This window comes from Lipomyces tetrasporus (genome assembly GCF_029532465.1).
Source record: "Lipomyces tetrasporus strain NRRL Y-64009 chromosome Unknown POJ06scaffold_1, whole genome shotgun sequence".
In the NCBI taxonomy this organism is placed as follows: domain Eukaryota; kingdom Fungi; phylum Ascomycota; class Lipomycetes; order Lipomycetales; family Lipomycetaceae; genus Lipomyces; species Lipomyces tetrasporus.
In genome coordinates, this window is record NW_026611596.1 from 1,361,983 (window position 1) to 1,388,631 (window position 26,649).

General features: G+C 47.6%; 9 protein-coding genes and 1 non-coding gene across 10 annotated transcripts; 6 read left to right on the forward strand and 4 right to left on the reverse strand.

Annotated features, from left to right (window-relative positions):
- The first annotated feature begins 70 nt into the window (after positions 1-70).
- On the forward strand, positions 71-144 carry POJ06DRAFT_t4. Its single transcript has one exon. It is a non-coding gene; the product is annotated as a tRNA-Ile (tRNA).
- A 461-nt stretch (positions 145-605) lies between these two features.
- POJ06DRAFT_243072 (uncharacterized protein) lies at positions 606-2,750 on the forward strand. Its single transcript, XM_056186300.1, has 6 exons — positions 606-891; positions 965-1,194; positions 1,249-1,623; positions 1,677-1,909; positions 1,961-2,138; positions 2,190-2,750. Exons 1-6 carry the CDS (start codon positions 855-857, stop codon positions 2,655-2,657), a joined length of 1,521 nt encoding a protein of 506 aa, XP_056047339.1. The 5' UTR covers positions 606-854; the 3' UTR covers positions 2,658-2,750.
- A 166-nt stretch (positions 2,751-2,916) lies between these two features.
- On the forward strand, positions 2,917-6,677 carry POJ06DRAFT_243081 (tRNA synthetases class II (A)-domain-containing protein). The gene is made up of 8 exons (XM_056186301.1): positions 2,917-3,295; positions 3,348-3,456; positions 3,513-3,601; positions 3,665-3,692; positions 3,777-3,799; positions 3,865-3,895; positions 3,948-5,551; positions 5,603-6,677. Exons 1-8 carry the CDS (start codon positions 3,119-3,121, stop codon positions 6,575-6,577), a joined length of 3,036 nt encoding a protein of 1,011 aa, XP_056047340.1. The 5' UTR covers positions 2,917-3,118; the 3' UTR covers positions 6,578-6,677.
- A 524-nt stretch (positions 6,678-7,201) lies between these two features.
- POJ06DRAFT_9060 (uncharacterized protein) lies at positions 7,202-9,129 on the forward strand. The gene is made up of 4 exons (XM_056191741.1): positions 7,202-7,511; positions 7,571-7,645; positions 7,717-8,476; positions 8,536-9,129. Exons 1-4 carry the CDS (start codon positions 7,356-7,358, stop codon positions 8,946-8,948), a joined length of 1,404 nt encoding a protein of 467 aa, XP_056047341.1. The 5' UTR covers positions 7,202-7,355; the 3' UTR covers positions 8,949-9,129.
- Positions 9,130-9,611: 482 nt separating this feature from the next.
- On the reverse strand, positions 9,612-11,320 carry POJ06DRAFT_9049 (aspartic peptidase domain-containing protein). The gene is made up of 2 exons (XM_056191738.1): positions 10,583-11,320; positions 9,612-10,531 (listed from the first exon to the last, which is right to left on the reverse strand). Exons 1-2 carry the CDS (start codon positions 11,167-11,169, stop codon positions 9,709-9,711), a joined length of 1,410 nt encoding a protein of 469 aa, XP_056047342.1. The 5' UTR covers positions 11,170-11,320; the 3' UTR covers positions 9,612-9,708.
- A 360-nt stretch (positions 11,321-11,680) lies between these two features.
- On the reverse strand, positions 11,681-13,935 carry POJ06DRAFT_243087 (Calreticulin family-domain-containing protein). Its single transcript, XM_056186302.1, has 3 exons — positions 13,710-13,935; positions 13,083-13,490; positions 11,681-13,028 (listed from the first exon to the last, which is right to left on the reverse strand). Exons 1-3 carry the CDS (start codon positions 13,872-13,874, stop codon positions 11,871-11,873), a joined length of 1,731 nt encoding a protein of 576 aa, XP_056047343.1. The 5' UTR covers positions 13,875-13,935; the 3' UTR covers positions 11,681-11,870.
- Positions 13,936-14,029: 94 nt separating this feature from the next.
- On the reverse strand, positions 14,030-15,539 carry POJ06DRAFT_243089 (class II aldolase/adducin N-terminal). The gene is made up of 4 exons (XM_056186303.1): positions 15,150-15,539; positions 15,038-15,077; positions 14,833-14,985; positions 14,030-14,777 (listed from the first exon to the last, which is right to left on the reverse strand). The coding sequence occupies exons 1-4, from the start codon at positions 15,287-15,289 to the stop codon at positions 14,403-14,405; spliced, it is 708 nt and encodes a 235-aa protein (XP_056047344.1). The 5' UTR covers positions 15,290-15,539; the 3' UTR covers positions 14,030-14,402.
- A 102-nt stretch (positions 15,540-15,641) lies between these two features.
- On the reverse strand, positions 15,642-22,148 carry POJ06DRAFT_217525 (uncharacterized protein). The gene is made up of 4 exons (XM_056185560.1): positions 21,278-22,148; positions 17,336-21,219; positions 17,080-17,281; positions 15,642-17,028 (listed from the first exon to the last, which is right to left on the reverse strand). Exons 1-4 carry the CDS (start codon positions 22,023-22,025, stop codon positions 15,920-15,922), a joined length of 5,943 nt encoding a protein of 1,980 aa, XP_056047345.1. The 5' UTR covers positions 22,026-22,148; the 3' UTR covers positions 15,642-15,919.
- An 863-nt stretch (positions 22,149-23,011) lies between these two features.
- On the forward strand, positions 23,012-25,043 carry POJ06DRAFT_243095 (endoplasmic reticulum Oxidoreductin 1-domain-containing protein). Its single transcript, XM_056186304.1, has 2 exons — positions 23,012-23,162; positions 23,258-25,043. The coding sequence occupies exons 1-2, from the start codon at positions 23,091-23,093 to the stop codon at positions 24,839-24,841; spliced, it is 1,656 nt and encodes a 551-aa protein (XP_056047346.1). The 5' UTR covers positions 23,012-23,090; the 3' UTR covers positions 24,842-25,043.
- A 236-nt stretch (positions 25,044-25,279) lies between these two features.
- On the forward strand, positions 25,280-26,469 carry POJ06DRAFT_264731 (autophagy protein Apg6-domain-containing protein; the record flags this gene model as incomplete). Its single annotated transcript, XM_056189023.1, has 2 exons — positions 25,280-25,445; positions 25,523-26,469. 2 exons carry the CDS (start codon positions 25,280-25,282, stop codon positions 26,467-26,469), a joined length of 1,113 nt encoding a protein of 370 aa, XP_056047347.1.
- Between the last annotated feature and the right edge of the window lie 180 nt (positions 26,470-26,649).

Below are 26,649 nucleotides of genomic sequence, written 5' to 3' on the forward strand. Positions count from 1 at the left end.
ATTATACTGTTTTAACCCTAACCCGGAACACAGTTTGATGATCGACGTTTGCGCACTCGAAGGCATGATTGGTCTTATGGCCCAGTTGGTTAAGGCATCGTGCTAATAACGCGAGGATCCGCGGTTCGATCCCGCGTAAGACCAACTCCAATCGTGTTTTTTTTGGGACTTTGCAGCTACTTCCTCGCTCTCCTTGTAGGTTTTGTGATATCAGAGTTTCTATATCTCTTTCTCTTGGTTATTTTAACATCTCCATTTCAATACTTTGGCATGGTAATATGTGTGTGTCCTATTAACTAAAGATTGTGCTGGCAGTATTGTCGACGAACATCAACACGTCGGAACTGACCGACGACATGGTCATCGACCTGCCGTCGTCCTTGGACGCGTCCTCGACAGAGAAAGAATTCGCCATCGTCAATAATAGCAAAATGACAGGCGACTAGCGTGCGTTGGGTCGTCTCTGATGGCTGGCAGGGCGCAAGGCTGGATTGAACGGTGGTCGGATCTCGGCGTTGTCAAAACGTTGGGTCTGGTGCCGTCTAAAACAAGGGGAGATCAAAGTTTAAACATCGAAGCTTCTCGGGCGCAACGCGATAACGACTAAAATTATCGCCGAGATCGGGGTATGTTGTATATATAGCTGTACAAATGAAGGAATATTAAATTTCTGTAGCTAATAGTGTTGATATATTAAGCCGACATGAATTGTGGACTTAGGACAATTCTACAATAAAGTACCACATCGCACGATCTACTGGGCACCTTAAATCGACGGACACTTTTGTCGCTGTATGCTGAAGATATTTTAGCAGTTCAACGACGGTTTGCAGAATATCACCTGCCGTCTAGTTATGACAGTCGGTTCAACTAAGCGAGTTGCGGTATTAGGTACGCGCAAAGACTTTCCATCCGGCCGTGAATCCGATGACGGACGATGAATGTTGCTAACTTACAATTTCAGGTGCCGGTGCGAGCGGCCTATCAGCTGTTGCAGCCTTAACAGCGGAAAGAGGTTTTGAACAAATTAAGGTATTCGAACGGAATGCAACGCCAGGCGGACTATGGAATTACACAGAGTACGTCGACATGAACGTCGCTCTACCATCGACCGACCCTTCTGTTGCCATGCAACCGCTTGTTGATGAGACCTCGAAATTAAAGACGTGGGCAGGAGCTGCATACGATAATCTGGTAAGGTGTCGTCTGTTTACAATCCGCGTTGGCCTCGTGTTTAATTGTGTACAGATTACGAACGTCCCGTCGCCCATTATGCTTTTTGAGAATCCCGATTATGATAAGGAATTCAATTACTTTTCACATAGAAGTGCTATTGCCGATTTTCTTCAGCACTATGCCAGAAAGTTCGAGCACCTTATTTCATACAATTCCAACGTCTTAGATGTTCGGAAAGAGAATGGAGAGTGGATTATAACATATGAGCCTGGTGTGCTAGGTAGCTTGCCCCGCAAAGAAGCATTTGATGCAGTGGTCGTTGCAACTGGCTACTTCAATGTGCCATATGTGCCAGATGTTTCGGGCCTGCCTGAATACTTGGAGAAGTATCCAGGAAGTATCATCCATTCCAAGATCTATCGAACGTCTGAGCCTTATGAGAACAAGGTATACTAAGTTAACCTAGATTCACCATGCTCTTACTAAGGAGAAATTTATAGACTGTTTTAGTTGTGGGAAATGCAGCTAGTGGCATGGACATCTGTAATCAACTGGTTAGCGTTACGGGCAAGAAGGTGTACAAGTCAGTGAGAAGCGAAACTATAGCTCCTGGCAAACCAAATCCATTGATAGAAGAAGTTACTGAAATAGATTTCTTTGAAGCGGAAGACAAAACTATCCACCTCAAAGATGGAAATGTCTTGGATGATGTCGACGTTGTGATCTATGCAACGTAAGTGCTCAACTTCGTGAATGTACGACAGATTACTCACCGGTATATAAGCGGATATTTGCGGAGCCTACCGTTTTTGTCACAGATCAATGAGGGCAGTCATCCACTTATTACGGATGGGTCTTACGTGAGAGACTTGTTTTTGCATTTTGTGTACATTGAGGATCCAACACTGGCTCTGCTTGGGACACCAAGATTTGTGTTACCTTTCAGAGTTTCTCAGGCGCAGGTATGTACGCATTCATAGCAAGGGAATTCCTCCGGAGTCTCACCTTCATAGGCTTGCTATATAGCACGTGTGTGGTCAGGACGACTGAAGTTGCCACCAAAGGCAATAATGGATTCTTTCCTACGGAAGCGCTACCACGAAGTGGGTGACTCCAAGGCGTTCCATGATCTTAAATATCCAGAAGATGCAGATTTCTGCGAGTATATTCTTGCGCTCTGCCAGCTGATTCCTGGGCATCATGGGTTGTTCCCTCGGAAATGGACAAAATTAGAACGATCTCTGCGAAAGGATATTGGAAATCTGAAGGTCGCATTTGCTCAATACCTTGAAGACACTGGACGACATGCCACGAGCAGAGAGGAGTTAGAGCGCGGTGGATTTTTAGGTCCATTAGAAATAGATGACTCGGAACCTAATTTCTCCACTTTTGGTAGAGTGCTTAATGGAGATCAGTACACAGAGGAAGACATATTAGAGGCAACTAGAGACATGTTGGAGAGAGTCAAAGTTAAGAATTAGTCGAGAAGAGATTTGCATAATGAATACTGAGGGCATTGTAGCATTAACTAGAATTCTAATTATATAGTTTTGAGTTGCTATACTAGCGCGATCGATTTCAGTCTTCCCCATACTGATTTCGAGCAGCAAATTCTCAATCGATTTCACGAGAATATATGCCGATTCGTGCTTCATCGTAAAAATCGGGACAAGACGTCTATGTCATTGCACACCCTGTCACAAGCCAAAGACAACCTTGGGGTTAGGGCCAATCTCGACTCTAGCGTTCGCGTGCGAGCCAACGCCGAGTTCCGACGAAATTTCGTCGCCGCCCGATAACAGTGGAGATTTCTGGATGAGCACTGGCAATTTTGCACGCTTCTCTATATCACAAGACTTGACGTCCTTAAATTCCCGGAGGTACGTTGATTCGACTGTGAAGTGTGTGTTGAGAGCTGTACGGCTTGGAATATCGCCGGGTTATGTTAACTGTGGATTGGGGCAGAGTCATATTTGCCGCCACGCACCGCCGCAATCCTTGTGCCGTCTTAAATCGGACACGATACTCCATATTTCATTCCTTCCCAACAACTAATTTGTCGAATTCGAAAGCTGATTTTGCGAATATGGTTAATCCTGACAATTGGCCCGCGGCCAAGGTGTGTCTCTATTCTCAACTGAAAAGTTGTCGCACATTTTACTAATTCGCAGGTCCGCACTACCTTCTTGAACTATTTTGTCGAGAAGAGAAGTCACACGTTTGTTCCTAGCTCCTCCGTTGTTCCCTACGATGATCCCACGCTTCTTTTTGCCAATGCAGATATGTGATCCGCCGATTTCATTACTTGGACCGGTTTGAGCTGACTTCCCGTCTACGTATGAACCAGTACAAAGCAATCTTCTTGGGCAAGGTTGATCCCGCGAGCGATTTCGCCAAGCTCAAGCGCGCGACCAACTCTCAGAAGGTATTCTTGCAACTGCTCGCGTATGCGATACACAAGCCGAGGGCTAACACTGCTGTGATATAGTGTATTCGTGCCGGTGGCAAACACAATGGTGAGTGCTAGCGTCATGATAACTGCGACTCCTGGCGGTGGCAAAGCCAATAAGTGACTCAATTGTGACTAATATATGGTTTAGATCTTGAGGATGTCGGCAAAGATGTATGTTTATTGTTCTCATGCGGCGGTTGCTACGCGGAGGGTCTCTAACCTGTCGTTCGTTCCAGAGTTATCATCACACTTTCTTTGAGATGCTTGGTATGGCTTCAAGTCTTTGTCAATGAATAGTCACATATCTTACAGTTGCTAGGTAATTGGTCATTTGGTGACTATTTCAAGAAGGAGGCCGTTGCTTGGTCGTGGGAGCTTCTCGTCGACGTGTACGGCCTTGACCCGGCGCGTCTCTATGCCACCTACTTTGGTGGTGACGAGAGGTCCGGGCTTGAGCCCGATTTCGAAACTAAGGAGTTGTGGCGGAGTATTGGTCTCCCAGAAGATCATATACTTCCAGGCAACTTGAAGGACAACTTCTGGGAGATGGGCGATCAAGGGCCATGCGGTCCTTGTAGTGAGGTGCATTATGATCGCATCGGAGGTCGAAATGCTGCACATCTTGTCAATATGGATGATCCTAATGTCCTCGAGGTCTGGAATAATGTCTTTATCCAATTTAACCGTGAGGCCGACGGATCTCTTCGAAGTTTGCCCGCCAAACACGTGGATACTGGTATGGGCTTTGAGCGCCTCGTCTCCGTGCTCCAGGATAAGCTCTCCAACTATGACACAGATGTTTTTACGCCATTGTTTGCCAAGATCCAGGAATTGACTGGTGCTCGACCATATGCTGGAAAGTTCGGCGAGGAGGATGTCGATGGTTTGGATACTGCTTATCGTATTATCGCTGATCACGTCCGAACTCTCACTTTTGCTCTCAGTGACGGTGGTGTTCCGAACAATGAAGGTAGAGGATATGTTCTACGACGAATCCTTCGACGAGGTGCTCGCTACGTCCGTAAGAAATTTGACGTTCCAATTGGAAATTTCTTTTCTCGCCTAGCACCAACTCTGATTGAACAAATGAAGGATATCTTCCCGGAACTGACCAAACGGAGCAAGGAAGTTTTTGAGATCTTGGACGAGGAAGAAGAGTCCTTCTCGCGAACGTTGGATCGTGGTGAAAGGCTCTTTGAGCAGTATGCCGAGAAGGCTCGTGTGGATGGCGTCAAGGTCTTAAACGGTCGAGACGTCTGGAGACTTTACGACACCTATGGATTCCCGGTTGACTTGACGCGCCTGATGGCAGAAGAGAATGGCCTTGAGATCGATGAGGCAGGATTCGAGAAGGCCCAGGCTTGGTCTAAGGAAGCTAGCAAAGGTACCAAGAAGGCTACCGCCAATGGAGAACTTATCAAGCTTGATGTCCACGACTTAGGCTACCTGGAGAAGGCAGGCATTTCCACGACCGACGACGATCCTAAGCATGGTCTTGGTGATATTACGGCTACCATCAAGGGTATCTATTTCGACAAGAAATTTGTGGAGACTACTGAGGGTGTCAATGAGGATAAACAGATTGGTATCATTCTGGACAAGACCAATTTCTACGCTGAGCAGGGTGGTCAGGAGTACGACACCGGGAAGATTGTCATCGATGGCAAGGCCGAGTTCGAGGTTGAGAACGTGCAGATGTATGGCGGCTACGTCTTGCATACCGGTTACTTGAAGTACGGTTCATTCACAGTTGGCGATTCTATTGTCGCCGAGTACGATGAGCTGCGACGGTGGCCTATCCGGAATAATCACACTGGGACCCACGTTCTCAACTACGCTCTGCGAGTAGTCCTTGGCGATAGTGTTGACCAGAGAGGCTCACTTGTTGCTCCCGACAGATTGCGATTTGATTTCTCCCATAAGGTAAGCTGGCATTTGAGTTCGCGCTTGGAAATTCACTAACGTTGCTCACAGAGTGGTCTCACTCTGCAAGAAGTTTCCAGGGTCGAGGATATTTGCACGGTTGAGATCCGGAAAAACCAGCCTGTTTACGCCAAAGACGTGCCGCTATCTATCGCCCGTGAGATCTTCGGTGTTCGAGCTGTTTTCGGCGAGACCTATCCCGATCCAGTTCGGGTTGTTGCTGTTGGTATTCCCGTCGATGAGCTCTTGAAGGACGTCAAGAATGAGAAATGGCAACAGTTCAGCATTGAGTTCTGCGGCGGTACCCACGTCAAGGCAACTGGGGACATTAAGGAGCTCATTATTGTCGAAGAAAGCGGTATTGCTAAGGGTATTCGCCGTATCGTAGCCGTCACTGGAAACGAAGCACATGAAGTCCAGCGCCTTGCGGCCGATTGGTATGTGAAGCTTGGCCAGTTGGAAAGGATGGCGGACGGCCCTGCGAAGGAGGCCGAAGCCAAGGCCGTCGGATACGCGCTCAATCAACTGTCCATCTCGGTTGTCAAGAAGGCTGAACTGAGGGACATTTTTGCCAGAATCCAGAAAAAGATCGTTGACGATAGCAAAGCCAGGCAGAAGGCCGAGAGTAAGAGGGCTGTTGATCTTGTCGTCGACTACTTCTCAGGGGAGAAGGAGGTGGTTTTCCCATACCTCGTCGCAAAGGTTCCCATTTCCGCCAACCCGAAGGCTATCGCTGAGGCCGTTAATTATGCGAAGTCCAAGCTTTCTGACAAGGTAGTTTATCTCTTTGCCGGCGACTCCGAGGGCGACGAGAAAAAGTTAGTTCATGGCGGCTACGTTGCCGCCGATATGTCAAGCAAGGCTGGTTTCTCAGCTCAGGACGTTGCCGCAATCGTCAGCGGACTTGTCGGCGGAAAGGCTGGTGGTAAGGGAGCTACGGTGCAAGGCGTTGGAAGCGACACGGACAAGCTGGATGAGGCCATTGTTGCCGTGGAAAAGTATTTTAAGGAGAAGCTCAGCATATAAGGTGCTCATAATGTATAATTATTTCTTTATTACTTTGCTGTTTGGTTTAGATGACGAGAAATTGAATGCTAGATCGTACATACAGATTGGTCTTAACTATAGAATAAAAGGGCCAAAGTTACCCGGCTTGTGTGGGTCCAGTTCTACGCCATTCGACCGCAGGAAATAGAGTTTGTCGGTAGAGACTCTAAGCGGTTGTCCGACAACTCGCGGCGCAGCGAGCAAACGAACAAAAGTGGCAGCGAGAAAGTCCAACACGCGCGGAGAACCCAAAAAAGCTCAGCGGAGCCTGTTCCTCGTTTGGTCATATTCCAGTACTTTTTCAGTCACGCTCACTTATATTACTCTCTTCAATTCTAGCACTCTCGTCTGAACGTGCTTGTCTTACCATAAATAGTGAGTTCACACGAGAATTTCTGGTTCTGAGTGGGGCGTGTGCAATGGCGGAAGAGTGCAAATGCTATGCGAACGAGCCCTTGCTAACATCCACCGGCTTTTTCAGATTTTCGCACAGTACGAATTTACCATTCACCCAGATCACACGAAATAGGTTTAGTGTCTATTGCGAAACAAAGTATCTGCATACGGCAATCCTCAACCTACTCTAGCGGTTGGCAATCTACTTCCATAACTATATTCACGTGTTCAGGGGATCAATTAGGGAGAATCCATCCTAGAGCATCCAGTTTTGCCAGCAAGTCAAACATTCGGCTATTCAGTTGACAGTGTCTGCTGTTGCATTTTTTGTATATACTCTTTGCCCAATAATTAATCCATAATGAGTGGAACTATTGTCGACAAGGTTGAAACGAATGGCGCCACTGCGCCTGAGGCGACCGAAAAGGAGCCAGATGCTATTTCTCAGGAAGAGGTCGGATGGCTGTTTGTTCAGTCGTACTATACCTACATGAACAAGGAGCCTCATCGCTTGCACGTAAGCTGACATCGTTCTTGTGTCACGTCAAATTAGCTGATCTAATATGTCTTTCACAGCAATTTTACACCAGGAAGTCCATCATGGTTCACGGCAACGAAGGCGAGAGGGTTTCGGCTTTGGTCGGCCAGCAGGTGCGTGTTTCAGTGTGCCACTGGTTGGATTTCGACAAATTGAGTTCATACACTAACGTCATATGGTCCAGCAAATCAATAAGAAGATCGTGGAGCTTGGTTTCCAGGACTGCAAGGTTCTAGTGTCCAATGTTGATTCTCAGCCTTCATCCAACGGTGGCCTTGTTATCCAAGTCTTGGGTGAGATGTCTAACCGTGGCGTCCCGTCACAGAAATTCGTCCAGACTTTCTTCCTCGCCGAGCAAAAGTCCGGCTATTTCGTCCTGAACGACATTTTCCGTTTCTTGAAGGAGGATATCGGCAGCGAATACGACGAGGAAGAGCTTCCTATCGAGGAGCCCGCTACTGCTGCCAGCAATGAAGACTACGACGAAAGTCTTACTGAGCCTCAGCCTAGTCACCCGCGCGAGGCATCGCCTGGTCGTTCCGCCGACACTCCTGGACCGGAATCTGTCGAACAGGATGAGGCCACTATTCAGGAGAACTTCGCGTCCCACAGCGGCGACTCAGAATCTTCTCCGGGTATTATCATCGCGGAGGAGGTCAAGCCCGCGGTCGAAGTTCCACCCGAGCAGTCAGAGATCGATGAGGTTCCTCCAGTCGCTCTCGCTCCGCTTCCTGAAGCGGAACCTGAGCCTCAGCCAGAAATCGCTCCTGCTCCTGCTGCTCCTTCTGGACCTGTATCTTGGGCCGCTCTTGCTGCTAAGCGTGGTGCTGCAATGGCGGCCGCCGCGCCTGCCGCACCTGCGCCAGCCCCTGTGGCTGCCCCGGAGCCCATTAAGCCTACCCCTGCTCCTGTGCCTAAGCCTGCCGAGGAGAAGAAGAAACCTGGTATGTTTTCAAAAATCATTTTCATTTGCCACGATATAGTGATGATTAACAGAGATTAGAATATCACTCCGCTTATATCAAAGGTATTAATGACAAGGTGAACGATAAGGCTCTTAGGGATGCTCTTTCTCAGTTCGGTCCTCTCAAGCACTTCGAGGTGAACCGTCAGAAGAGCTGTGCATTTATTGATTACGCTGATGCTCCGACTTTGAAGACCGCACTCGAGGCACATATTGTCATTGTTGGCGAGCAGACTATTTATATCGAAGAGCGTCGCCGGGGTGGTAACTTTGGTGGCAACAGAGCGAATGGCGACCGGTCAGCTCGCAATGCTCAAGGTGGCCGTGCAGATGGGGATCGTCGAAAATCTACCACGGCGAACACAGCCAATGGCCAGACCGAGAATCGAAATCGGAATCGTAATGCAAATGGTGGTAAGAGATCCAATGCCGCAGCTGCTGGTAAGCAATAGGCTCTGCTCCAAAAGGATTAGTCGCCGCGAGGCTCTCCAGTAGATCGGGAGGGCTACTTGGCTTTAACACAAGTTGTAAGGTATAGTATATGACTAAAAGAAGGGCCTTACGAGGAAGGATGTACGTAGGATATGGATGAGTGGATGAATGGACAGATGAATGAATGAATGGCTATACAAAGAGCATTAGAACCACCGATCGTCGACGGTTTACGTTTGCTTTTTTGTCGTATTTTGACTTTTTGTATTTGTATGCGTCGTTCGTTCATTTGCAACAGGTAGAGGCGGCGGCCAGGTTGATGTCTAAAGGGATACACAAAATTTGGGAAGGAAAAGTTAAGTCATATGTAAAGTGAGAAGTCATGTTCTATCTTACGCACTCACAATTAGTTTCGTTGTACGTGCAATGTGCTTGTTGTATATGCTTCTATTTTGTATGTAGCACATTGTTCTTTTGGTATGCTGACATTGTTTGCTCATTGTATTGTTTACTTTATGATTTTCTTGTCGTAAGATATTGCTTTGTATTTGTCTCATGTTATTGCTTACAGTATTTTGTCATGTAGTTGCGGTATTTTGATGGTTCACATTATCCGATTGTTATATATACTTCTTTGTAGGCGGCTAACTATAGTCTAATCGATTGACCAATCTATTGATTGTATGTCGCTGTCCCCTGTCATGAAAACGCCGCTCATTATGATGCCAAATTCCAAAACGCCGAAAGATTACCGCTAACTAGATGCTCATAGGTAAGAAATCACATGTAGTACGTTGCTTGCGCAATGCCGACCCTGTGTTCCTCAACGTCAAAGACGGCATACACTGACGACAAAAATGCCGTTCCCAATATATTCCCAATTCCGTACGTCGATTCCCTGACAATATCGAGCAGGCATATCTTGTCGCCTGGGGTATTAGACGCCGTGCTCAGTTCTCTGTACAGTTCCGAGAACGCGACCTTCACTGTCTTCGTCCTGGAGGCAAAGTCGGCGGAGAATGTGAATTCGAAATAACTATCTCCGGAAGTTGGAATTGCTGAGCATGGCATACGGTAACCAGGTAGCGAATCGTCATATATAGTAAGTGGCGAGATTCGGCGCGCGATGGCATCCGCTATGTTGTCGATTATGAGAATGCCAATCGTACCTGAGTCGAGAAGGACGTCGAGCTCTCCATGGGCTTGCTTATCCAGTACCGAGACTGATTTCGACGCAGTGAGACCGGTGGAGCTGGGAAATGTGATATCGGTTAATCGGACAGAGAATCCGTGTTCACTGGTGCATGGGATGAAGGACATTTGGTCGCCGACATGCTTCAGGGTGTCAATGAATCCGAGATCCAACGACGCCTTTGGCAAAGCTTGTGGATCTGATTGCGTTGAGCGGCGTTCGAGTATATTTCCAAATGCTGACTTGAGTGACTTTTCTGACGTTTGACGTAGTGGCTCTCTCCGGTGACGAGAGTCGAGGTAGAGAGAATACAAAGGCCTGCGAGGCAGATCGTTTGAGTAGATCTGTGATGCTATGGTCCCGTATTTTTCTTCCGTCTGCTGCATAGATTTGTATCCCAGACCGAGAACCCTGCCTAACGTTAGTGGCGAACTCAAGCCATTAAACAGAACAAAGTCATACCCTTCAATGTCAAAGTCCAAAAGCGAGTCTTCTACCATTGCCACCTGTTGTTTTCGGATCAAGAATTCTCCCAAGAGCACATCATCCCTCACAAACGCGCCCCGCGCCGTATCAGACTGGTTTCCAAATCCAACGACGAACGGCATATCCAATTTTTCGTAAGTCGATGACGCAATTGGGTTATACCCGCCTCCACAGCCCCAGGACGATTCGCGGCACTGCTCACTCGTCGACGAGAAGACTACTACATCGGAGCTTCCCGTGTCGACGAGCAACGATTGCATCTGTGGAGGTGTGCCGACACCAACAGAGACCGTGTAGACTGCCGAATGGTGAGAGACGTTAACAGAAATATTGTCCAATTGAGGTTTGTGTTCGCTGTATGTCTTAACAAATTGGTGCTGGTCGGTTAAGTGTTGAGTGCCCAATGGTGGTAAATGCTGTCGGACCACCATATGCGGGTGATCGAGGTGGGTCGCTAGACGCTGTGTAAGCGGGAAAGATAGTCCCATGGCATAGACTGAACGAATGACGCTGGCGAGAACGAAAATGATCGCAGTGACTACATGAAACTGCACCGGATCCATGGCCGTTGCCTCTTGCCGAGTGCGCTATTGGTGCAGAGGAGGTCGTCCCCCGCTCCGCAGCTAGTCAATGATGAAAGCAAAAAGAAGACCATTTGATTGAGTTCCTAGGGATATATAGTATTGGAGTGGGCAATACGACTCGTAGCTGCACACGACTTAGGCAGGTCAAGACTCGAGGTTGGCGGGGCCGTAGTCTTAAACCGGCAGCCTTGCAAGCCACAGACAGGAGCCTCATGCGGCTCATTTTGGTGGGCCCCTGAAAACATTTGCGCGGTTTAGCCCCTTCGGGAGAACCCCACCAGCCTACTTTACTTTCGTGAAGCAATGCTGCGCCTCTCTCTCGCCACGCTGCTCTCATAGTTGCTCTGAGATCATCGCGACGACAAGGACACGCGGCCTTTCATAACTCGTTTCCAGGCGCCTTCTACCATAGCGATGGCCTATGCGCCCTGAGAGCCACATCCTGCCCTGCTTATAGCCTTGCAATTACATGTATGCTAGCGTTCGACGACTCCGCTGATAACTTTCTACGTTGCTTTACTTTTGGAGACTAATTACATTGATCAAACTGTTACATCGCAGATTCATAATGTCTTTACATCTTTTTGGTCTTCTCGGAATTTTAGTGCCGTGCCCGTCCACATTTTTAATTAACTTGTGTACAAATTAAACAATATGCTACCTCACCCATGATATACCTCTTAGTTCTTCTTCGTACGTCTCCTCGCAGTGGTCTCCGTGGCAGCGGAATCCGCAGTCTCGGCGACGTCCTCAGTCTCTTCTTTTGTCTCAGTCTCGCTCGCGGGCTTAGAAGGCGCAGGGGCAGGCTTGCTAGAAAACAAGGTCAAGATAGCGCCGAAGAAGATGGACAATACAGTGACGATGGCGATGCCAAGCGCTGCGGCAGTCTCAGGGTAGGTGCGGACAGCAAAGATAGGATCACGCTGGAAAAAAGTGTAGAACATCTTAGTTTGCTGAATGGAAAAGTTGATTGGATCCTGCATGAACTGCTCCCAGACAGTGAGAGGCGCCTTGGGTTCTTCCACCTTAGGACGAGAAGCCTTCTCCTCAGCCTCTTCAACTTCGACCTTAACTACATAGGTAGCGTTACCAATCTTCTCCGCCTCCTCCACGGAGTGTCCAACGTAAATGTTATCGAAAAGGATGTCACTTTGCATAGTCCACAACTCGAAACCAATCGCACCAATCCGCTCAAGATCAGCGGGCTTAGCATCCTCATAGTACTCAGGGTTGGCAATCTTGCGTGGTTTCCAAGGACCCTTGTAATCGGGATTTTCGATTCGAGGCTGAACCCATTTACCTTTGAACTTGGGATTGACAATAGTAGGAGGAGTCCAAGGACCGCACCCGTGGTCCTCACATTCAGGGTTAGGAATAACAGACGCGACCCACTCGCCGTCTTCCTCGTCATCCCAGTCATCTGGCTTCTCAGCATCAGGATCCGGAATAAACTCTTCGGCGCTTTCATCCCAGTCCTCAGGTTTAGCTGCGTCGGGATCGGGAATCTGATATGGCTCGTCCTCATCCCAGTCATCCGGCTTGGTTGCTTGGTTGGGATCAGGAATTGTCGCCTCATCAACCCAGTCTTCCGGCTTGGTGTCCTCAGGATCCTCAACCTCCTTAGGAGGGCTGAATGCAGGGTTGAAAGTGGTATCATCGAGAAGAGAACCAGCATGAGCAGTTGCGCCGTTAACTCGTATCTCGAAAGTTTGATCAGGATTGAGGACGAGAGTGTAGAGATTGGTGACTTTACTGACAGTAGCACGAGGACCACCAATGAGGTGCTTCTCTTCGTACTCGCCGGTAATAGGGCTCTTTCTGCGAATGATGAGGTGGATCTAAGATCAAGTTAGCGAGGACTACCGGGTAGAATCAATACGGCTAATACTGACCTTATTGGTAGCACCGCACTTGTCGGGACCAAACATGACCTGGTAGGAAGTCTTATCTGAGAACTCCTCGGCATGCAGAGTCTCATCCTCAGTCAGAAGCTTCAAGTAAGCACCTCCGCACTCAAGACCATTCTGCAACTTGACTTCGTACTGAACCACGAGAGTTTGGTCAGTATTGTCGAGCGGCTCGGCAAACTTGGCCGTGATGGCGTGATGAGCGGCCTTGTCCTTGACAACAAGACCTTTGTCGCCATTCAGGCCAGGGAAGACCTTGGGTTCCTCGACGGCCCATCGACCAATGTACGAGAACTCGTCGCTGTCACTCTTCTTCGCGTGGGAAGCCTTCCATCGCTCGCGCCAACCCTCAGTAAACTGTTCCCAGAAAACCGCGTTGACGGCCGAATATGGCTACACGCAAAGTTAGCATTACTTAGAATTTTACCGCCGAAATCAGTATTAGAGTGCCATGGACACTGGGATCATGGACCAGAATTGAAGGACAGCCAACAAGATCAAACAACCCCAGCACAAGACAATTAAAACCGACTCAATTGACCGTCACTGTATATGGTGATATCCAGTGCGCAGTGAGATCGCAAAAAAAAAAAAAAAAAATGAGAAGCTCACCTCGAAATCAGGGTGCACGACGGCGACTGGCTCGGGCTCCTCAGTGACAGCCTCAGCGGAGTCCAGGACGTCCTCGATCACGATCTCGGGCTCCTGAGCACGAGCGCCGTTAAGCGCAAGGCACAGACAGAAGACGTAAAGCGAGTAGCTGACGAGTCCGCGCATTGTGGAATGGGATCAGTGGTGGTTGAAAGATGCGGGAAGACGGTGGTGTGGTTGACTGGGTAAGGAAGCACGCAGAACTTGGTGCTCTCGCGGCGTGAGGTCATAAAGTAGCGCGGGCGAGCCAAAGTTGACACCTGGCAACTTCTTCTCAGCTGCTCGCGCCATATGCGCTATATGTGTAGCCAGAAGTATACTTGCAGCGTATCCGCAACATCGCGCCGCGCTTAGATCGATCCCACGTTTCGGAAGGGGGGTGTTTGCGCAATATCGCAATTTACAGTCGTCCTAGAGATAACCGTGAGACTTATGGGTTAGTCAGGCCCTGATAAAAGTTTTATCTGGCATGTATATTTATAATTTCAAGGATTTGCTCTATGTAGACCGGTTACGTGGTGCAGTTTTGTTTCTGTAGCACGAGCAGCAGTGTCGAGGACAGATCTATCACTAAGAAGCACAATTCCAGTAACAGACCAACACAGAGTCTGTACATATGTAACTTTATTCTCCTTGTTCCACAGATGAACGCATTTACACGAGTCTGGTGTTTCTCTCGGAGCCAATCCCACCATCAGGTGGTATTCCCAGCTGTCGCATCTTAACAGCCAATTCCAGCAAATAATCAATCGCCTCATTGTACACCTTTGCCTTCCATACAGTCTCTCCCCATACGTAGATGCCATGTCGACGGACCAAAACTGCTGTTGCAGAAGGATAATCAATGATGGCTTGCTCCAACGAATCTTTCAAGTCCTCTTCGTGCGCGGTATTTTCGATAATAGGAATAATAAGAGTGTCGAAGAAACCGAGATAGCCTGGCTCGACTATTTTTGGAAGGGCTTTGATCTGCTCGATATTGGCGATTGTAAACACCTTGTCATATAACAACGAAACGACAACCGCATTCTATTCCATTGTTATCAACACATTCATTCTCCCGGATTAGTGCAATACTGCATACTTGTGAGTGAGTATGAATGCATGCTCCAGCATTCCGAATTGTATAGGCAGCCAGGAAGAGTGGAGTACATGCCGACGGCTTCAGAGACTCGGGTACTCGGAGATACTTCTTCGTTGGCAAATCCATGACAAACATGTTATCTGCGACCATTCGCTGAGTCGTCTGTTAACATCATCCCTGATCATCTACGGAGAAGCGTACACACCTCCTTCTGAACTCCAGACGGCGCAATGTAAATGAGATCTCTTTAATGCACCCAATAAAGTTAACAAATCTCATCTCAACCCGTTCGAAAAAACAACCCCCAAATTACGTACCCGTCTCGAATGCTGATACCGCCGCCAGTACCAGTAACCCATCCATTATTATAAAATAGTCTGCACAACTGGCAAATCAAATTGGCCGGGTGCGTGGGATCGTGAGAAGCGACCAGCGAATCAACATTAGTCTCCGACATTCTGCAACCACCAATTGATCAAAAATTTTCTCTATAGCGTTGCGTTTCCGACGCAGAGATGCCAGTTCAGCTCCTTCAAGCCAGATCAAGTTGTTTCCTCCGTTCGTGAACTAAAACGGCCGTTTTCGCAACGCGATGACGCAAGAACGGTATATGAGAGAAGCGTGCGGCTCATCGAAATTCGACACGTGTGCGAAAATGACGCGACAACTGAACCGTTTCCGTTAACTTTGGCGAGATTCGGAAAATCACTAACTACTAATCTGTCCAGCGACCTAATTCGAATTTGCACCAGAAAACAGAAAGGCATTTCGGAGCATTGTATCAAGAAAAGCTGTAACTGTCATTCAAGACCTTAGCTTCCTGATACTGTTTAGTGGTCTCGATTACAAAGTCTCTTTTCAGATCCTCTCTCAAACATTTCACGAAAATTGTGACACAGACATATTATTAGTACCAAAATTATTAAAATGACAATCTCCAATGAAAAATTATTTACAGGCGGTCCAAACTTCTTCTGCTACACACGGTGTAACAATGTAATATTTACAATATACTGTGTCTTACGATTAATATATGTCCGTGGTCCGCAAATGACCTCGTAGGCATACTGTCCAATGCATGGCCAACTTATGCAAAGTAACTTCTCCATAGTACACCTTCCAAATCTTCCAGCTGATCCTTCTCGAAAACCTTCACATCCACATGCCACGTGTCTTGCCTCGTCTTCTTGAATTCGCCTAATGCTGTCTTAACACTTCGACCCACCATACCTGGATCATTGGCAGCCTTATTTGCGAGCGTTGCCAGAACGCCTGGAATCCAATTTGGTGGCGGTGAATGGTAAGGGAATGCTTGAACCAGAGCACTCAGACCTAGCACTGCAGCATGTCGAAGAACTACGACAGTGTTATACTCGCTGTTACCATTTGGGGTTGCTACGCCCGATGGAGACACCGACGTAGACGGCTGCGTGCTACTTTCAGCACGAGACGGTCGTCCAGGCATTGGATTATCCAATAGCATGTCCGTGAACTCTTTCTGCAGCTTCTTAATAGCACTATTCCGGAACGCGAGCGGTGAGCAACGTATCATTCCCGATAACGTAGTCGCTGCAGTATCTCGAACTTCAAGCTGAGGGTCCGATAGCAGTTGCGATACACAATCGAACAATACCCTTCTATCCTTTGTCGATAGCAGGAATAATTGGCGGAAATAAAATACTTGGACGACTGCAAGAACACGGAGACGCTGGTGCCATGTGTTTGACGTTGTCGCAATCTCAATAATACCTGCAATAATGTCCCCCAGCAACTGCGGCGGACATGGCACATTTCCGAAATGCTTGAATATCGAAACTGCAAGCGCCGTGACTTCAGTGTCCTCCTTTATGTCTAGCAGATTTAGTAACTCCGGTAATATCATTTTCGGGAAGTATGGCATCAGTTGTGTGCAGCATGGCTGTTGCAACCATGCCGAGAACCATAGCATCACTGTCTTGCTACCATTCGTGTAGGACGACGTCTCCTGCAATGGTTGCCGCTCCTTCCTCCAAACTGCTAGCTGATTGAAAATATTCTCCAGCACAGTCGTATGCTCCTGCATAGGCTGATATGGAATGATACCAAGTGATCCTGCTTTATGATTATCTTCAATGAACGTGGGGACATCTCTAAATGATTCATGGTAGCTGTTACGCGGGATGAGACCTAAAGTTCGTCCGATTTCCTCCCTTACACCTAGAGAATCATTATTAGTATTACTTCTCGCAACCACACGAACGCCTATACCTTTATAGCTGTGATCCAGATGCGCCAGGAAATCCTCCACTATTGGTTGATCATCGTCCAACCTCCAAGTTAATTGAGATAAAAAGTGGCGCAGCAAGGAAATACGAGAACTCTCCTTGAACGCGGCATTTGAATTAACATCGAGGCGGACGCTCATTAACTTCTCCATAATAGGCAAGTTAGATCTCGGATCCGTCATTGGCTGCACCGTAATCAGAACGTCTCTTAACTCGTAATCAAAGAAGTCATTGCCTACCGTCAAAAATGAAATAAACCTAGTCCAATAAGTCAAGTTCTCTGGAGTCAAAGACTCGTCGACAACGTTCTCAAAAATCTTGATCGCAAAAGCGTTCGCTTTTTGGCAGTAGTCTGTGGATTTCGTGTTGGCAAGCATGCCTCCTAATAGCTCTGCTACTGCACGATGGTGATTCTTATCTTCACCGTCACCGTATATTTGAGCGATTTTCTCCAAAGCTTGGTCCCATGAGATAACGGTGTATCCTTCATATATCATCACGAACACCATCATGCTAAACATAGCGTATATGATCCGGAAACTGTCTTGATCAGAACGAGGTTCCTGCGTAAGAAGATCGCAGTATGTAGAGAACCATTCAACATCGATAGTGGAACCTGCTCTCTGCAATTGCAACTTGTCTTCTTCCGAAAAGTCAGGCATGAGTCTCTTTCCAGGATGAAGTTCTGCCTGGAAATCCTTGCCCCAGACAAGCCATCCTGGACGGTCTTTGTCCACGCGGTAGTATGGCGCATTTACATCGTTCAACGTACGCAAGAATTTCTCTGAAAAATCAGGATCGTCGCGGTCAACGGTGACATAAACGGTGTCAATGTCTTGGAAATCTTCCTGAACCAATTTTTTAAGGTCGTTGCCACATAGAGCCCTGCAAAAGATAATATTTATCAATCGCAAAACGCCTTGTACAAGCAAAAAGCGTAAATGCGGATGCGAATCAATAGCACCTTTGAAATAGAGTTCGCCAAGATCCGGTGGAATAACCGGATTTAAGATCGTCATGCCGCCGATTAAGAGCGTGGTGATCAAAAATGTAATTCGCCAGTGCTGCTCTTCCTTGTACTGCTGAATGAGCTCCTGTTCCAAGGCCTGTACACTCTTCAGGGCATCCTCCCACTTCTTCGAGGTCTTCTTGTCAAACGCCTGCTGCGTCTCTGCAAGATCCACATTCGGCTTTATTTGTGCACGATATTCGTCGAAGTGGTCGCTGTAATAAACCTGTTTCGGAGACGCCCGCGATACAACAACAAATGAGACCAGCAATGTGCGAGCTAGTTCATGAATAGATGGCTTATCTGCCTTTGTAGCCTTTAGTAAAGAAAGAGCAAACTTGACGAAAAACCTGGGGTCTCTGGCTGTGAAGCGGTACAATCCTCGCATATTTAACGTGTACATCGCGCCCTTTGCCCGGTCATACTCTTGCGTATCGATTGCCTTATTGAGTTCCTTGAACAATTTCGGCACCAGAAGGACCCGCGCCCCAGAAACCACACGGAGAGCTGAGTCAAGAGAGTGCTGAGCCTGTCGCCGAGTGTCCGCATATCGGGAAAGAGAATCATACATGAGATCCTGAAGCAATATTTTGTCCAGTGGAGACATATCGCGGATACCATTGTTATGCTTGATGCGTTGAAGGTGATAAATAAATGCCCGTTTAGTTAGAAGATACCGAGGATAGCATTTCCGAAGACCTGAAATCTTGTATATCCGCGCATCCACCAGATAAGATCTGATGTAGGTATCAAGAAGTTTCAGACTGCGTTCCGATCCGACGTCAATAAACCATACCCGACAAACAGAGGCCAAAGTCTTTAACGAATGGACATCGTCCTCCTGGTTCGCATGAAGGTAATCGTGGACTTCATGAAGAACCCATCCAATGCGTTCGTGCAGATCGTGTACTTTGATGTATAGTGGATCCGACGTATCCTTGAAATAGTAACCTACCGGATATGTAAAAAGCTTTTTGATGGGATTGCTCTCTTCGTCGCCATCACCGTCATTTCCATCTTCGCCATCAACATCATCCTCGTCGCTCTCCATGTCATCATCCAGCGGAATGCCTTCTTCGTCCGCGCCATTGACAAAACTTTCTGAACGCCCCACCGTATTCTCACGGTCTTCTTCTTCAGCATCCTTCATCTCAACGTCGCCATTTGACTCTTTAGCATTCGGCGGAGGATTTGCGGTGGCAATGTTTTTGGGATCATACAATACTGCCGCGCCTGAAATCAGCAGTCGCAAGTAATTAAGCTGCCGTGTGACTTCTTCCGACCAGTCTTTGTGGGGTTTCGCACCTTCGCTCATCAACTTTTGCAGTTCTGCTATTGACAATTCCACATTTTTCTCAAACACTTCGACAGCAAATTCGATCTGTTGCTGATCTGGTACATGCCACTTCACTTCCAGCCCTTCAGTAGGATCGACTTGACGGCCCCAGTCGGATATATTGTATCCGCGCTCTTTAAAATTGGAGTCATTGAGTAACTTTCCATCAGAAGTATAAACGTTGGTAAGCGCATAAATAGTATGATGCATCAGGTTCGAAGTGTGGACGCTCGCGGCACCACGACAACGCTCCCGCAAAAATTGAATCAAATTGACGATCTCCGTCCGATACTTCAGCAACACGTCTCCAGCCGTCCAAACTGCCTTACGGAACATGGACAAATACCAGACTAATGCGCGGTCTTTCGGGACTGTTTCCAATGACTTCGCGGTTCCAGCATGATTCTCATCAATTTCTTCTCGAATGTTGCCTTCCAGCACCTTGAAAAGCTTCGCAAATGTGCGCTCTGGTTGGGCCTTTGCGAGACATGACATGAGGTTCGCCATGGCATCCGATGCCTGCGGGATGACGTGGTCGGTAATGAAATCGGTATATTTATCCAACACGAGGTCAAAAAGATCCTCAGAAACCGCACCAAGAACTACAGAAAAGGCTGCTGGTAACATATTCACAGCATTCTGCTCTGGTGCCGCGCGAGACCGTGAATTGACCGCGTCCGGGAGATTCTCAAGAAGTGAGAATATCCGGCCCATGAATGAGGTTATAAACTCCCCAAAAGTCGCCGTCGATGACTTCAACACGGCAAGTTCGTCTTCATCAGTAAGTTGAATAACCGCATTTTCGCCTTCATTCTCAAGCGCATCGATAGCATTTGTAATATATTCCATCGCCAGACCAGGTCCACTTCCTTCACTCAAGTCGGCAAATGGAACATACGATGCGATACTCTGGATGAATGCGAGTGATTGCACGGTTTTGGTGAGATCATTTGCATCGATGCCAGGGAGGGCTAATCCTAAAAGAGCTGTGACATGCAAGCGAGACGGCTTGTGCTTGATGAGCGTCTGGGACAGCAATGTGAGCGTCTTGAGCGATGTAATTGTTCGATGTGTCTCGACAAGGCCCTGCAACGATGGATAACTTTGAGCAAGTGCAGTTGGTAGGATGAGGTCTGGCTCTAGCATTGCCAGGCACTGCAGCGCCGCTTGCGAATTCATTGCGCCTGAGTTACTTTTGGAATGAATTCCCATGAATACAACATCCTTGAGCGTAAGAACAAATTCCCTCCTGACTTCGGCAGTTAGTCTTCGTTCAGGTGGCACGTCTAACTCTCCAGACTGCTCTCGATTCCAACGTAGCACGAAGAAATCAGTTAAGCTCTGAATCAATTGCGTCAATTGCTTTGTCCAGCTCCCCGAATTCGAGGGATGGAAAAAGGTCTCTACACATTGGATCAACCCTTGCAGTCCACGTAGCGTGCTGTCTGGATCAATTATACTGTCCGGCGACAATGACGATATAATCCAGCGCGCGATAGGTCGGGCGCTGCGGCTGCGTTTATGATCTGACTTGGAGATAGCAAGGTGAGCTTCAAATGCGCCCAAGTACGGAGAGCCGGCTCGGCCAACTGGGACCTCGATCAATCGCAAGGCACAAGTGAACATGAGAGCCGTCTGTTCTTTGGTGAAAATGCCTGTAGATGTAAAAGGGATATGCGCAACGTGGAGTGATCCTTGCGCTAGTCGAGAGATTATATCCATCATTATAAGATCGTACTGCTGCGACCGGGTGTAGAGCTCCCAGATATGGAATAGCGCTGAACGAGTAATGCAGTTAGCACCTCAACCATATTCTCATTGTACCAAATGACTTACAAGGCAACCACTTTTGGGGATACACATGACTATAACCTTCAGGGACAACGTCAGTTGGTAGAAGCGCATCAAGCAAAGCGACGACCTGGTGCGCTGTATTATGTCGCGAGGTATTGTAGAACGGCAGAACTTCTTCTAGGATTTCCAGTGTTGATTCAGGCGTGAAGAACCGCCGAGCAATAAACCCCATTTTCGTGAGACTTTCGAAATCTTTCTCGTGATGTCGGATTGCTGACGACCAGTGATTTGGGAAGGCGATTCTCTTCAGCTCGCGGAATAGCAGTCGCCAGTCAAGGGTCAACTGAGACCGATCGACAAAAGCGCGCTTTTGTGCAAGATGAACAAACATCGTCGAAAACTTTTCCGAAGCAGAAAGTGTCATTCCTTGCGCAAGAGCCAGTTCGTAATAGATGGCAGTAAGTTGTGTGCGTGTGCTGACAGGCATGTCGAACTTGAGCTGAAGCCATGATCGGAGCTCGCGTGTCCAGTGTAGTAAGCTACCAACTGATAGAAAATCGGCCGAACACGCAATATAGATATTCTCAATAATGTGATCCAAATGTACCAAGCGATCACTTTCTGACTCCGTTTCAAAAGGAAGCAGCCTAGTGTATGGAAATGTGCGAGGTCGCTTGCGCACGTCATTGTCAAACGGAGGTGACGCAGATGTCTGTCGGGAAAACGTGACGATAGAGTCGGGCACAGGCTCTACAGCGCCGACTAGACCATCACCAGCTATGCCGTCCATGTTGATAATAGAGGCGCTAACAGTGACCGTTGGAGATGTAGTGGGGTGGGAAGTTGGCGGAGCTACGGGTCTTTTGACAGTTTGAATTTCGACGCACGGCTGACTGTGCTGCGGCAAGCAGGCACGTCGGCTGCTGAAGTAATAGTGCCTGCTTGCGTCGAGTTACGAATCTAAAGTGAGATAGATATGGGATAAAGTTTCGCAGATATTTCAGCCGTGCTGGAATCGTTTAATAATACGGCGCATTCACTTTGCAAGAATTGTAAGCACAATCTCCTCGCCTGCATATCATGATGACAACTTCTGCTCCGCGACGCGTCAACCATGAACCTAACATGTCCGCTAGGCGTTCCATACCACTCCATTTGTGTGCTACTGCTTCTACAATAATCCATGGAAGGTGCCAGCATTCCTACGTTGTAATTCACTTCTGTTATTGCTGTGATGCTCTCGACCAGCGGTCGCCACGTGTTAATGGAGCAGAGCAACAGCTGCACCAGTCAATTTCTGGTAGCACCCACAATTCTCTAGTTGGCTCAGATAAATAACGTGGGGCACATATCGTACTGGTGTTATGTGCTTTTAACACTCGGTGTGCAGTCTACTTTGATCAGCCTATAGTTATGCTTGCTAGAAATCTATTATTAAGCCGGCAGCTAACCGCCGGACAAGTCGGAACTGGGGGCACAGATGTGCCATTACGTCGTACTTGAAGCCATAAACGCGCCATTATTTCCCTGTACAGTTGAGTCGGCTCACCTGGAGTGGCCTAGCTGGTTTGCTCGTTGACATCTTGTTCCAACGCAATATAATATTAAACCTTTGTAGCACTCTTTGTAAACGGTCGGCTCAAAAGACACTCGATGGGTTTGGCTATGGCAGTGCAGATTAAATAAGGTTTCGAGACGTCGAGGTAACTCGTCAAAGTCCCAACGGCAGGCCATTTAATCACGAATGAGCAGTCTGGCCACAATGCCACCTGGTTAGTTATACCGATTATAAATATAAATCCAGTCCACACCGCCGTCTAGGAGGTTGTTTCCCCCACAATAGATCATCCACATAATGCGGGGACTGCAAGCTTTGTTCATTGGTACTTTTGCGCTCTTGGTTCAATTGGCAACTGGTGCCGCAAGCGTAAGTAATTCTCTGTCATCATGATGGTGCCATCGTGTCATACTGTTACCGTCTTACCGCCGGTGATATGGATTATTAACGTCGCAATTCTATAGCATGTTGAAGACATTTCCGAGTCGTCATATGACATATTGGCTATCGATACCGCCAATTCACAAAAATTGCGACCATTACTCGAGGATATCGTTACCAATACAGACTTCTTTAAATATTATCGTCTAGATCTTTATGGCCGGCCCTGTCCGTTTTGGTCTGACGAGGGGATGTGCGGCAATCGAGCATGTGCAGTTGACACTATAGATGACGAAGACCATTTGCCCGAAATCTGGCGGTCAGAATACCTTGGTAGATTATCTGCCGGTTCAACAATTGAATCAGATGATCTCGATGACGCGCTCGGTGATGAGACAGAGGAGAGCTGTGTGAGAGATAATGACTTGCATGCACCAGTACTACCACAGTCTCGACCGATGGATTACTGCTCTCCGGAAGATGTCTCTGGTGACGGACCTGGTGTTTATGTTTCACTTGTCGATAATCCGGAGCGATACACTGGCTATGTGGGTTCTCATGCTAATAAAGTCTGGGAAGCTATCTACACTGAGAACTGCTTTCCGGATAGCTCGCGCTCGTCGTATGTATCGCAGACGTCTCAGCAATTCACGTCAGCAGTTGGTCGGCCACTTGGGCAGGCGTTGATGGAGGGAAACAAGCAACGAATTCGGGAAGGCGGCGAGAGGGGCCGACAGGCACTCAATTCCGAGAACACATGCATAGAGAAGAACGTGTTTTACAAGATTATTTCGGGTATGCACGCTAGCATCTCAACACATCTGTGCAATGAATTCCTCGACACCGACACCGGCGAATGGGGACCTAACTTGGATCTTTTCATGGAAAAAGTAGGAAATTTTCCAGACAGAATAGCGAACGTTTATTTCAACTACGGACTAGTCGCGAAGGCTGTCGCAAAGCTACGGCATTATCTTGAAGACTTTACATTTTGCACTAATGCACAGGGATACGACGCGGATACTCGGCGCAAGATGTTAAGGATTGCCGTCGAAGCCGATAGGTCGGTGCATAGTCACTTTGATGCCAAACAAATGTTTAGAGATCAGCCAGAATTGAAGGAAGAGTTTCGAAGTCGGTTTGTAAATGTCTCTCGGATAATGGATTGCACGGGGTGTGACAAATGCAGACTGTGGGGCAAGCTACAGGTTACGGGCTATGCGACGGCACTTAAAATCCTATTTGAACTTCCTGATGACTGTACGGGCCAAAATATTCAACTACAGCGCATGGAGATGGTTGCATTGATCAACACATTTGACCGTTTGTCCAAGTCCGTGTCCAGTATAAATATGTTCCTAGAGATGTTGGCGCACCCAGACAGTATTCCGACAGATGAACCTAGAATCTCAGAGCAGGAATCTGAGGGCAAGCAGGATAGTAAAAACAAGTCGTACCAACGAGCGTGGGACGACGAATGGTATAATGCATGGGAGGCGGTTAAGTTCATATTAAAGAGCTATGTCGACTTTCCAAAGAACTTGTGGAGACTATTTTTGCACTCTGCGGACAAGCAGTGGACAAAATTTGTTGGTAGAGACGCATATATCGAAAAGGAACAGTACGACAGATACATGCGCATGCAGAGTGGCAAGGATGAACTATGAAAGGTACTTGGTACTTGTAGTTAAATGTATATAGAGTGCTACACAATTTTGTTCATGTGTGTTGGAGGATTTTCATTTTGAAAGGCAGGATTTGGCAATTGCGTTAGAAGATCGTTTTCGGTAAGATTCGATTGGAAGTCTTAAAACGCACACATAAAACCTTTCTTACAGCTGTCGAAGATATTCTCATATCAACTTTGTGGGGTGGCGTAGCGGGTACCGGTCCACGAAATTCTGCGTGTATGCCATAAACGTCACACTGCGTCCTGTTTAAGAAAACTTTAAACTCCCATCTGGGGCTAACGTCACGGAGGAAAGACAGTTATCAGATGCCAGTCCCGGGATTGTTCAATCAAATCTGCCACACTTAGCCAAGATTTTTCCACTAAGCCAGCAAATCAAGTGGATTTGCAGTGAAGCGCTCTACGAAGTCATACAATGATCAGTGCGTCGTCGGCGTACGCAAGCGCTGGGCCCAATGTTGTGAGCAGTAGCGGAGCGTCCACGCCGCAAGTCCAAGTTTGTCAGCGATGTCGTCTCCCCCTTCGGATTCACGAGCCGATGCTTGAAATGGATAGTTCATCATTTGATCAAATGTTGTCAAGTATGTATAATATTGCTTTTTGTTGTAGCCGTGTATGTGGCGTTGAGCCAGTACTGACGTCTCGGGTACTTATACAGGCTCAGCGCCAGTAAGTGGAGACGAACCGAAAATGAAAGCAGATGCGAAACAAGGCTATCCTTCACTTCGTCTTGAACATTATCAAGATAGTACTGGTGGGAACGCAACGAAGAGCAACGGCGACACGAACTTACTCATTCGTCCACGACGTCCGTCGAACCATCGTGCCTCCGGATATCTGTCCCGTAGTAGCACTATTCCCACAGAATCATTCGTTCTTCTCACCGAATCTCAGGTGGTTAATGCCCAGCCGCCAAGCAATGGTGACAACCATGAGCAGATTGGCGGTTACGAAGCTATGATCCGACATTCCGCAACAAACGGCGGTAAAGATGATGCAAGTGGAGGCGACTCTGACGAACAGAATGGTGTTGACGGCGAGAAATATTCCTTATCAAACAGGTTCAAAACATCTGATCGGATATTTGACATAGTGTCATCGAAGACGGACTTATATCAACCTATCTGTTCTGAGTGTATGGAGCTGCTGGTCGAGGGCTTGAAACAACAATACATTGAGATTGTCCGCGATCGAGACGCTTATGCAGAATTTTTGAAACAAGTTCAGAATGAGAACCCTTCGCCCGACGAGCAAATCGTGGCTGAGAAGGAACTTGCCGAAATATCGAAGCAGCAAGACGAAGTCATGGCTGAGCTACGCAAGGCTGAAGAGGAAAGGAAAAAGGTCGAGGCTGAAATAGAAGAGCTAGAGAACCAGTCGAAGCAGCTGTCTAGTGAGGAAGAACAATTTTGGGTTACAAGGAATAAATTCTCTCAGGAATTGGAGGAGTTCTTGAATGAGAGAGATGCAGTAAAGATGCAGTATTCTCATGACAGCGAACTTCTGGAGAAGTTAAAGAAGACGAATGTATATTCCGATATATTTGCCATCGAGGGCGGTTCGGCTGCAGTAGATCGCATGGCGGGTGTATCCGGCAGGCGCTAGTTAAAATCGTGGATCGCTTTGCGATTGACATTCTACCTTGGACAAAGTACGCAAACTCAGGCGAGGGTTGCGGAAAGAGGGACGGACTTTCGAGGTGGACAGGACTCCACCATGCCAGCAGTCTAGAAACCAAACTCGCAAGCAGCCAACGACGGATGCTGTCCGTGGGAAATGATTGAC